An 11,954-nucleotide genomic window follows, 5' to 3' on the forward strand; every position below is an offset into this window, starting at 1 on the left:
GTAACTGGGTCTAGTTCAGCTGATGTACATAAACTCATATCGCGATGTTAGTAAATATGCTTAAATGTGTTCAAGGATGGCCATGATTTGTTCCAGGCCATGCAAATATCTTTTCAGCTAACTTGGACTCCTCTCTAAAGTTTATTTCATCCTCATGAAGAACATTAAAAACTTTCTGAAGTGTCGAAGGATCAACTGAAGATTCGTTTTTTAACGTGGAATGCTTGTCAGCCAATAGTTTATCCAAACCTAGAATGACAATTTCAGCAAACTTTCGGTCTATAGGCTTGTGGTGGTAAATTAAGTTTCTTAGCTTTTTAACGATTTTGACTGCAGTTAAGTTAGGATCTTCTTTTTTTCCTTTGTGGTTCTTGGAACCTGTGAAGTGCGTCCTTAAAAGGGTAGGTGAGTTTATGACTAGCATCGCAGCGTAGTAAAGCATCACATGAACGTGTACGGGAACAAACCTTAATGCACTGATTATATCGTTGTCACTGAGTACTAAATTCAAAACTGTTTCGGCCGCAGACACTGCTATCTGAGAAGACACCTTCAGACTTTCACGCTGTGACACCACTGGAGAGTGAGTAATAAATTCATCATCAGAATCTGAGTCGTCTGAGTCACTACTATGACTGTTCTCCTTACAAATTGATACTTGGGCTCTTTTATTTTCGTATTCTGTGTTGCTCAATGACTCATCATCCTCATCTTCATCATCCTTCCACTCGGGAAATGAAGACCCATCTGTATGCAGCTTCCTCACGGAGAGGGAGTTGATATGCATTTTTGCAAAATTGTAATAAATTAAGGTGGACTTTGAAGACCAGATATTATTCGAATGCATGGGGGAAAGTAGCACCGTCCATTGAACCATCCATTTATCCAGTTCAACGTTACTTTTAAACGGGATTCCAAATGAAGCAGGAGTTAAGAGGTCCCATGCATTTCCTCTAAACACTTCACTGATTGCTTGGTTGTATTCCACTTGAGATACTAGTCTCAAATCAGAATATTTTAACTCGTGGGACTGGTCAGATGTACTTGAGCCATTCGTCACTTTTGAAGGAGAGTCCGTGTCAGATGAACTTCCTGGAGGACTTCCATTTAGTATCAATTCAGTTGAAGGGTTTTCTCTCAGGGCTTCACAGTACTTGTCCCTAACACTTTCCGATGAAAGCAATTGTCTACTATGAGTAAGAGCAGGGTCATTAGAACTTAATAGCGGTTGCCTATTGAAAGCTAGTGACTGATGTCCATCCAGAATGAACAGTAGATACCATAACTTCAAACGATCCTTATCGGATATTGATCTTGAGTTTGAATTTCTCCTCTTTCTTTTATTTTTTCTTACTGGGACATTTAGGTTCATATTCTTGGCTAGCTGGAGAGCCAGTCCAGTAAAGATTTGATTCTTTTGAAACCAGAAACCGGATATACATAATGCAATTATAGTGTTGAAAGCTTCTACTTCGTTATTCGGTGGATTTTGTAAAACGTCCTGAGATAACTTTTCTAAAAGCCCTTTGAGGGACTCATGTATGTGTTTAAAGTCGATATGATGAATTGAGGATATGCAACAGATGGTAATAAAAAGTATAGGTGAAGTTGCCCTCAACTCATTAACCGAATAACTAGAAAGATCAAAACCAAATAGTTGAGGTGTAATGTTTGTATCAAAATAGTCAAACAATATATGAGCATCTTCCAATGTTAGTATTGAGTCTATAGTAGCCGAAATGGAAGGTTCTTGACTTTTTCCATTCTGCCGATCTCTAAGTAGGCTTAAAATATCGGTGAGAGTGGAGTCAAAGTTTTGCAAACGGTTCTCCACTGACGACTTCCAACCTTGATTATTTGAATTCTGTATTGGTGTTTCGCTTGCCTGGTTGGTAGAAGTGGTGAGTACCTGCGACGATTGGGGGTTCAAAATTTTGGAGATATCTGCCTTTTCGGTTGGTCTAAAGTTATTTTTTGAGTTATCCAGTACCTCGTTGACACTTGAGCCGCCAATAACTTTATAGCTTGGAATTTTGTATTCATAAACACATTGAAGCCCATGGTTTAAACATCTTTTACAGGGAGCATTATCCTGTTCTAAGCTGCTTTCACATTTGATTTTGGACTTTCTGCAGCTGTTACAAGCCTTATTTCTTTTCTCTTTGTCATGCCGTATCACTTTGCCGTATAGATGAGTATTAGGTGCAGTGGATGAGTTCGTCTTATCTTGAGAAATTTTCTTTTTCTTAGCAGCCGGTTTTATTGACCAGGGAGAGATGGTCAACGATGAGGGTATGTCCTTATCTGACATGAAACCAGCTTATAGGAGAGAACTTCCAGGTAAATCTAGAGTGCAGATTAATTGTGATGGGAGGAAATTATTTGGCTCTAGATGTTCGATTACTCGATATCTTACATAATCAACACTGATTAAATTTAACTATATGATGGTGCAACCAAGCAAGAAGGAAGAAGAATACCAAGATCAAGCAGGCCGATAAAACTATTCTTCGTGAATGAACATGATTAAGAGACATTAGACTGAAGAAAATGGAACAAAGCGACACGAAGGATCAGTAAGCTGCGGTCTGCTAGTGCTTTATAATATTTGGCCCAAGAATAAGTCCAAAGTGATATGAATGCTTGAGTGTCTAACAACTCCGTTGGAATGCTGATTAAGTCATACAGCCTCACTCAGTGGTTTCAAAGTCTCAACGAACGCTAAGATTAAGTGGAAGATGCTGTCACCTGTGACTAGACATCAAAACATGAAAAGCATTTATGCCATTCAACAAAAGACTCAATTATCTTTCGCAGAATACGAGCCACACGCTCATAGGTTTACGCTAGAAACAAAATCAAACTCAGATAGGAACTGTTTGTAAGAGGGAAGAAAGGCGACGATGGACGACCACCATCATTTCCGACTCAGTCACCTATCGAATTCAAGCGGGAAAATGCAAAATTAACAGTTATTAAAAAGGGCTGAACTGATGCTGATGAGCGAAGGATTCTTAAGACGTTGGACCTAATCATAATAGCTCTACTGTCCTCTTCCTGTTTTTTATCTGGATAGAAGTTGTAACAAATGCTTACATTCATCCTTTTTGCCCAGCAAGCTCCATCAAAGTGATACCGAATCCACTTCTGGTGTTTGAATCTTAACCAAAATTATTGTGATCGGAATAACTTTACTGTTGCTCGTCAACCCCTTGGCATTCTTGAAAGTACTTGATAATCTTTAAATGATGACATAATCAGCATCCCAGTTCTCCTCGATTCACTTTCCATTCCTTCTCCACAGTTGATCAAGATGGCATTTTTTGGTAATAGAACATACTTGGTAGTTGGAGCTTCTAAGAATCCAGAAAAGTATGGCTATAAAGTTCTTAAATGGTACTTGGACCGAAATTTGAATGTCGTTCCAATAAACCCCACAACCCCAGAGGTATTGGGTGCCAAAACAAAAAGTTCAATCTTGGAGGCGCTTGCAAATGGCCATGAATATTCCTTGTCCGTAATCACGCCACCAGACGTATCTTACAACTCATTGAAAGAGGTGCTTGAGTCAGTGAAAGGAGATTTGGTAAAATCTATTTGGTTCCAGCCAAACTCTTATGACGAAAAGTTGATTTCGTATCTGAACAAGAAAGGGTTCTATAAGAACAAGGGTAACTTGATTTATAATGATTGTATATTGGTTTCAGGAGATTCTAAAATATGACCTGATTTATTCCTCCTGAGCATCTTTTTCTGTAATGTACTCCATACTGCTTCCAATGGATGAGTCTTTTTTCACCAAGTAGGCGATTTTGAACGGGAATGGTGCTATCGCCACCGATCTAATCGTTGGAATATGTGACTTGTTAATATCTGTAATATCTAGTATCTGAAACATACTTTCCAAGAAACTGTTGGCATAATCTTTTCCTGATGAAATATACAGTGTCAAGTTCCACGTTTCCCAACAGTCTTGGAAGGATCCTCTCTGTATATCATCATTGACTATACCAGTGATATCTTCACTAGATTCTTTCGTCTCGTTAGTCCAGAATTTGAGTAGGGTGTTTTTACTATCCCTTTTGGAGAACTTTTCGAAGAAGGACAGTCTAAAGGATCCTAGTTCGGTTTCATCTTCTAACGACTGGTTATCATTATCGTCATCGTGATCATTCTGGCTAAGGGTTTTGCTTTCCATGATATCCCTTTTGAACTGACTGATCTTAGAGTCTATTAGTGTTTGTAGTATAGGCAGCTCCACCTTTGGATAAGTTATCCCCAAAAATGTGGACTGGGAGGGAGAGATTGTTCCAAACAATCTTTGAAACAAAATTGTCCATAGAAGTGCTTCAATATGATCTGAGACTATGTCCAATGATGTATGTATGTTCAGGTTAAAGTCCATCTTGGGTGGTACTGGTCTAAAAAAGAATAGTCCAGCGATAAGAAGTGTACATAAGGGTAGGCAGATCGTTAGAAATACGCTAGAAGGAAGAAAAAAATGCGGCGCACAAGGGCAAGAGAAATAAGTATTTGTACAAAGAAAACTGGAAGGGCAAGTGATAACGAGTCTACTTCAGTTAGTGATTTCTACCTACACAGAAAGTTTCCTGTTGATTTGGTTGCCATGTCTCCAGCTTTTATCAATGGCCCTTCCTCAAGTGCGTTCTTCTACGAGACCTATAGTTCCGCACCGCCAGGTGATTACATAAGTATTTTCTCATCCTAATTCACTGCATCTAATGGCCATTAACGTCAACTTTGATCGAGATTGTATAATTTGATTTTATACCGCTCAGGGTGTAAACTGTCCTTGCGCTCATAGCTAGGAAGAAAAAAAGCCCCTATTTTAACAACCCGTCATAACTGACTCTCAGGGCATACAGATATGAATCCCGACCCAGAGAATGAATCCCCTACGCAAGAGCTAGTAAGTACCGTCCATTCGTATCCGATGAATCAACATATTACTAACAGCCAAAGCTTACGCCCAAGTTCTGGAGAGATTGCGTTTTTATCATAACTAAGCATTCCAAGTCCATTTGGAGAGAACACAAGAATTTAATGTTGCATAACTCCTTTCAAAGGAATATGACAAAAATGATCTCACGCAATAATGAGGCAAGGGGAGTCCACTCGGATATCTGCCAGGATGAAATTACATTTTTGGCTCTACTACCTTTTATCGGAAAGGACTTACAGAAAGGTTTAGTCATGCATCAATTTTTCAAGTTATGTGAGCAAAATAAATTGGTTACTACCAGCATGTTCTACAAAGACGATAATGAGAAACCTATCAAACTGATTGGCATGGATAATTGGAAGAATGTTTTATGTTATATTGACGCACTTCTGTTTGCCATGTTTGCAAGGATGGACGATTATGATCAGTATTTATTGTACAATCAATGGGAACATTTAGATAAAGATATCCCCAAAAAGACCCTTCTTAAGTTAAAGATGAACTTAAGATTGATTATAAGTTTGTTGAGAAGTGGGCAACTTGTCAGCAAAGAAATTATGCAGCTATTATGCCACAATTTATCCGATCTTGGGTTCCGAGAGGCGTTGTCGTCTCAACAAAATGATACAGCCTTCATGTTTGCATTCTTAGCCGAAGTTTTACAGATTCCATTGTTGACTTTAAGGATTGATATTATTCATAAAGGCCGCTTTGATATTAAAGACGATCTGAAATTTATTCAAGAAAGATGTATCTTTTTGTCTGTGAGTCAGCCAGACCCTGATAATGAATCAAATACAGTAACATTGGACGACTGTTTGAGTGATTACTTCAATAGTAATATCAAAGTCAAAAGACATTTACAAAGACGAAAAACTTTAGTGAGATCTCAATCAATGGGAGCAGGTGAAAATTTCTCAAACTCAAGAGGTATCCCACCTCCAAAGGATTTCGAAGATGGTAACATATCGGAATATGAAGATGAAATTAGTGAGTTCGTACAGAGAGGAGTACTAAAACGTACTTTTACTGATGCCATAATTCAAGAGGTTACCCATATGGAGCCAACATTGTCAAGAGACGAATCTATTGTCAGCTCGTCTTCTCAGGTATCACCAAAAGGGCAGTTCTCGTCTAACACCATGCTTTCCAATTCTTCCATCGATAATTTTGTTAGAAATGTACAGGAGCGTGCAAACACTCAATCTACCTACCCAAGACAACGATCATCTACACTCTCTACAGCTCGTCCGAGAGACGGAAGTGTTTCCAACTTTTCTGCAAGGGAATCCTCCTTTTCCGAAGAAGTGTCTTTACCTGCGTGGATGTTCCTGCAATTACTTCCATTTCACACTGAGCCTAGTTTTGATTTCAAAAAGAAGCCTTTTCTTCCGTTGAAGGGAACCAAGCATAGCCCATATAATTTTGACATTAACCGAAAGCTGCCACTGGTGCCGATATGTTTGAAACGTTACATGGAAGTGAACGGCAAGACCCAGAAAAACAAAACAAAAATAATCATTCCTACTGTGATTTCTTCACCCTATTTTATTTCGGAGGATGATACTACCGTGAAATATAATCTAGATTCCTTCAACCCGCACAAGAACTTCAAACTTGTTCTTCAAAGCTGCGTATGTCATAGGGGTTCTTCGATAAATTCCGGCCATTATGTTTCACTGGTAAGAAAATATCCATACATACCTGGAAGAGAAGACTCCGCTATTTGGGAACTTTTCAATGATACTCAGAAAGGGGAAGATAAGACAGTTGAAATATCGTTTCAAAAAGCCGTCGAGAAAGAGGAACCATATCTTCTCTTTTATCGAATGGAGAAGTCAACCTCTCAGGAAGATTTGCAAAATAGTGCGGAGTCTAACAAGGTTCCTGAACAACCCTTTCCAAATGCAAACTCATTAGATGTGATTTTCCCGGAAGGATCCAAAGTTAAGTTTTGGAATGTCGATTCTAATACAGAAACCTCTACAAGAAAGCATTCAATAGTAAGCGACTACACAGCCTCAAGCGTTGAGAAGGATGCAATTACTTTGCCAACTAAACAAAAGAATTTTGAAAAAGTGAACAGTTCAAATGACGGAGAACAACGGCGACTTGGCAACGTGAAAGCCAAATCGAAGTCTCAAAGTGATTCAGGTGACTCACTTTTGAGAACAGCCGAAAAAAGGGAAAGTACCTCCTCAACATTTGTTTCCAATAAAAAGATCACCAATCAACTTTTAAATATGGATGTTGAAAAACAGTTCACTTGGTATGATAAATATGGTTATGTTGAGGCAGTAAAGCCGCCAATCAGCGTCACTGTATTATCCAGGGGAAATTCTGTACAATCTGAGAGGGATATGCTATCAGTGAAGAAGACCCAGTCAGGAACTGATTCGTTGCTAGCGTTGGTAAAAGAAAAAGATCAACTCAACCTGACTGATGGTGTATCTGTCCGAAGTGAACCCAATCCATCTGCTAAATTGCACAATCCATTGAGAATCACCAAATCAGAGCAACCCGGCAACAAGAACGAACCCAAGAAAGGCCATAAACGAAAATTATTCGTATCTAGAAAAAAGGATTGTGTTATTATGTAATGATTCAATGAACATTAACTATTGCCTGCCGAATTGCCCGGATTCTCTGAAATTTTTTGAAGATAGTCTTGTTCCAGTTCTTGAGTCCATGCATCCACAAATTCTAATCCTACACCAAAGTCATTATTAGAGAACCAGTTGAATACTGTTTCGGAAGGGTTCATCATTTGTGAAAAGTTATCATCATAAGTATTCTCCTGCGAAGGAGAATTTATGGGCTCTGTCAAGTTGTAGTGATGATCTTTCTGTTTCGATGATCTCTCGCTTGCATATGGAGACAAGCCATTGGCAGGGCTATCAAGGCCACTCTGTCTAACTTTCTCAGCATCCTTATACGCGTTTTGAATTTCTGCCTCATAGTCTATCACTTTACCATTGTTTTTATTGCGGGCTTTCATTTGGGTGCAAAGGTACATGAGAATAGTACTATAACGTGTACAGAGATGTAACTCATCCGGTGATGCTTCTCTCAAGGAAATAGCAGCTCTTTGAATGACAGCAATAATCTCATCCAGTGGAATAACAGAAAACATTGCACTTTGGTAGTTGCTACTAGTGTCATCTGTCTTGCTTCCATTGAAAGAATTGACTGCATCGTGCAAAATGTTACTAGGGTTGAACTCTCTAGGAGCAATGGGAACTGGGGAAGTTAAGGTTAAATAGCATTTCACCACGAAAGCTACGGCACGAACAATCCTGGTTAGCCATCTAACCGGCATAAACCTTAGGATTCGTAACTTATGGGTTCGGTGTGTAACTGATAGCATTTCTTTGGCAGCATTAAAAGCCATTTCAACGTACTTTGAGGATTTAGCTATGTCATCAAGTTTCATCTGCTTTTGTTTCCTTGATGATATACTAGACTTCGAGATTTCAGGAGACAATGCCAAAGAAAAAATGTATAACTTTGCATAGTAATAATCAAAAATCAGAGACTCTCTATCCAGCAAAATGGCTAATTCGGCATAAAATTCTGGAGACTGATTCAAGAACTGTTTTCTTGGGTTATTGTGGGCCAGATAGGAAGGACTAGAAGGTACTAATAATCTGTGATACCTTCGGTACCAACTCTCCAAGAGAGGGGACAGAATATCCAATAATGCTAGATTTTGATGCTTATCCAGACCACTAAACTTGGGGTCTTTTCCGTATAGCGACTCGTAACAAATGGACGTAATCTGCAACAACTCTAGCTTAGCCATCTGCATCTTTGTAAACTTTAAATGGTTGGTGACGGGCTGTGAATTAGGCCTATCATCATCAGGGTTTACCATATTTCTTTTCTGTTTTTCCTTGATTACAACTAGGTCCAATGGTTCATTTTCGAAAGAAGGATCTTGACTGTCGTGATCCAAAATATCAATTTCATGCAGCGAGCTAGTCAGCATTGATCTTCTGTTTATGTTCATAGCTGTGTTTATTTCGGCAATATGGGTAGCCAGGAAGACACCCGAATCATGCTCTACAAAACCCATGTCCTGGGCCAAACGAACACTAGATCCTATCAACATCCATGCCATTCTATCGCTACGCCGCATCGCATCAAGTCCAGTAACACTTCCACCTTCTTCTGCAGCAAGGACAACCTCTTTTAGAGGGGCAAGCTCTCCGGTATCAGAATTTGCATAATCAGACCAGCGCCAATGTATAGCCCTTGGGTTCCATTCCGTAAAAAGTAAGAAGGCGAACACAGTGCCTATAGAACGAGTCGATGCCTCTGCCCAAACTGTTTGTGAAATAAGCCTCTGGCAATATACCCACAGTTGCTCATGAACTTGAATATTATTTGACGATGAAGCATCATCGTTTTCGTCTAATTTGTGATACCGCGCACTTATGGTTAAGATAGCACATAAAAGAATAGGATATCCTGCCAAACAATCGGCGCTATGCATTTCAGAAGGTATATGAGGAAAAAATGGGTGCATAGTGTTAAAAAATAAACTGATCAGGCGGCGAGCTTGGGTCTCTGTCAAGACTTTTGTTGGGCCAATGTAGTCTATGTCTGCTAATGTACTTGAAGGCTTAGGTCTAACGCTAGACGAACTCTCTAATGGTGGCATTGTGTGTCTTTCATCAGCGGACTGGTTCGAAGTTGATTCGCCCCGGGTCCCGTGCATATCCTGTTGTAAATTTTGAGTCTGTGAAAACGACGTTTCCAGCTGCTGATGACGTTTTAAGGCGTCGATGTGATCTCTTTCATCAGCACGAGCGATCTCCCCAGCGGCAGAGGCTAGAAAAACCATTGTACCTTGAGAAGTTTTGAAATCCAAGTTATTTAATTCAGAGGTGGAGGAGCTGTTGGAATCGTCTTTCAACTTTCTATTATGGGTTACCGATGGCACAGTTAAACGTTGAGACATGGGTGGTGGATGATTCTCATAGTGATTTCTTTCTGAGTTGTTAAGTAGATTGTTAATGTTGGAGGGAGGAGGAAAAACTGGACCAGGGTGTCCGAGATTGCTTGATGTATATTTGTGAGATTCTGATGCTTCTTGAGAGGTCCTTCTAGACTTTTCATGAGGATACAGTTCTTGGTTGTATTCCTGGTCTTGATTTTCAACCACAGATCGTCTCTTTCTGTTTCTTGATTCCGGAAAGACACACTCTTTCTTCTCTCTACGACATTTCGCACAAGGAGGTTCGTTCTGATTGTCTAGCGGGCCAAGATCGCATTTGACTTTCCGTATCTTGCAGTTAAGACAAGCCTTGTAGCTTCGGCGAAACTTGTAGGTGCCAGGCATTGAGTTTTGAAAGCACAAAGGATTGATAACAGAAGGGTTCTAATCAATATCCGCGAATTACCGTTAGAACGGCTAGACTTGAGGTTGATTTACTAGAGATACGTTAAGAAAGCAACAAAGATAGTCTTGAATGGAGATCCTGTTTCCCAGTTATTTGGGTCCCCCTATTGTAGTTTGAATGGGTAGTTCGTGAAATAAGTCTATTTACAAGAAAAATATCTATGAACACTGCTGAATTGTATGTACAGGTGATGAGAATCAATACATTCCTAGTAGTCCAACGGAAGCATGGTTGTTGGAACGGTTCATCTCGCATATAAACGAATGAAGCCGGAATCTCAAAGTGCTGAAATCGATGAGTTCATAATGAGATTTTTGTTCTTCAGACTGAGGATCATTATTTGGGTTCAATTCCTTGGAGAAATCAACGAGTCCTCTGTCTATGCAGGATCGTAGTATTTCCAGATTTGTCATTTTCCATACGCCTCCATCTCTAACGATTAAATAGTTATCAACGTTTAACGACTTCAGCTTTCGTAACAGGGCTTGACGCAGGTATGATTCTGGGTACAACACGGTGGGGATTAAGGAACTCTTCGTCTTCAAAACGCTGCTGAGGACAAACAATTCCTTGCAAGAAATATTGTAGGGGGTTTTCTTAAACAATTCAGATTTGGGTGCATTCTGTCTCAGCTCTAGAAGTTCTTTTTGGCTTTTGCTTTGTTGGTAAAAGAATCTATGGTTCAATTGAGGTAATTCACATGTTGAGGGAACTATCTCGGGGAAGATGTAGCATAGACCGATGGTGAGTTCTTCCAATAGGAGAAACAATACTGCAAATAGAGGGAGTTTGATAAAGTCGGCCCGGGTCCGCAGAACTCTTTGCAAAGTAGATCGTGAAAGTTCAATCTTGGGAAACAAATCTTGGGTGCCACCTTTGTTCAAAACCCTTCTCTGTTCACTAGCATTTCTTACATTCCTTTCACAATTAATGACAGTATGAAGCTCGTCAATGACGCTATTCAAATTTTTGACTTTTAGTTTTGCATTTTCATTTTTTGGGTCTACCATGTAATAACTGCCGTAAAATTCTTTTCTATTAAGACGGTAGTTTTTCCACACATTCATAACACCTAATTTGAAGAACTTCATAAACATTACAGCAAACTTCACATATTGTTTCATTTTCGTTACTGTGCTTTTTGGGTCCACGTTGGGGTTCTCTATCAGATACGTTTCAAACGCCTGATTTTTCGTTTTTATCATCCTCAACTCAGGCAGTGAAGAAGTATTGTTCAACCGATCTTCGTCCTGGAATTCAGAATTTCCGTAATGCTTCATTTCCTCGCGTAAACAATGGCTGTAATAATCGACCTTTTCACTTGAGTTTTCAATCTCTGAGGTAAATGAGTCAATTTTCAGTGGCTGGTACAACGACTTGTATTCAAATTTAGATGTTCTCAGATCTTTCAAGTTTTCATCCTCCTTAAAGATAGGCGAGTAGGCATTCCAAACAGATCCGTTCGTAGAGAATCGCCTTAGAAACATCTTCGATATCGGGCCTATCTTTGAATGAGTTATTGAGGATCTAATCATGAGCCGTTTAGGGTCAGTGGTATTGTTAGATAATCATTCTAGTAGCACCGC

At 39.5% G+C, this 11,954-nt stretch overlaps 5 protein-coding genes across 5 annotated transcripts; 1 reads left to right on the top strand and 4 right to left on the bottom strand.

The window, feature by feature from the left end:
• Positions 1-70: 70 nt before the first annotated feature.
• On the bottom strand, positions 71-2,311 carry PAS_chr3_0499 (Hypothetical protein; the record flags this gene model as incomplete). The annotated part of the gene is made up of 1 exon (XM_002492681.1): positions 71-2,311. One exon carries the CDS (start codon positions 2,309-2,311, stop codon positions 71-73), a length of 2,241 nt encoding a protein of 746 aa, XP_002492726.1.
• A 1,002-nt stretch (positions 2,312-3,313) lies between these two features.
• On the top strand, positions 3,314-3,724 carry PAS_chr3_0500 (Hypothetical protein; the record flags this gene model as incomplete). The annotated part of the gene is made up of 1 exon (XM_002492682.1): positions 3,314-3,724. One exon carries the CDS (start codon positions 3,314-3,316, stop codon positions 3,722-3,724), a length of 411 nt encoding a protein of 136 aa, XP_002492727.1.
• A 6-nt stretch (positions 3,725-3,730) lies between these two features.
• On the bottom strand, positions 3,731-4,405 carry PAS_chr3_0501 (Hypothetical protein; the record flags this gene model as incomplete). The annotated part of the gene is made up of 1 exon (XM_002492683.1): positions 3,731-4,405. One exon carries the CDS (start codon positions 4,403-4,405, stop codon positions 3,731-3,733), a length of 675 nt encoding a protein of 224 aa, XP_002492728.1.
• A 3,172-nt stretch (positions 4,406-7,577) lies between these two features.
• PAS_chr3_0503 (Zinc finger transcriptional activator of the Zn2Cys6 family) lies at positions 7,578-10,307 on the bottom strand (the record flags this gene model as incomplete). Its single annotated transcript, XM_002492684.1, has 1 exon — positions 7,578-10,307. One exon carries the CDS (start codon positions 10,305-10,307, stop codon positions 7,578-7,580), a length of 2,730 nt encoding a protein of 909 aa, XP_002492729.1.
• Positions 10,308-10,565: 258 nt separating this feature from the next.
• On the bottom strand, positions 10,566-11,903 carry PAS_chr3_1195 (uncharacterized protein; the record flags this gene model as incomplete). The annotated part of the gene is made up of 1 exon (XM_002492685.1): positions 10,566-11,903. One exon carries the CDS (start codon positions 11,901-11,903, stop codon positions 10,566-10,568), a length of 1,338 nt encoding a protein of 445 aa, XP_002492730.1.
• Positions 11,904-11,954: the final 51 nt, after the last annotated feature.

This window comes from Komagataella phaffii, chromosome 3, assembly GCF_000027005.1.
Source record: "Komagataella phaffii GS115 chromosome 3, complete sequence".
In the NCBI taxonomy this organism is placed as follows: Eukaryota; Fungi; Ascomycota; class Pichiomycetes; order Pichiales; family Pichiaceae; genus Komagataella; species Komagataella phaffii.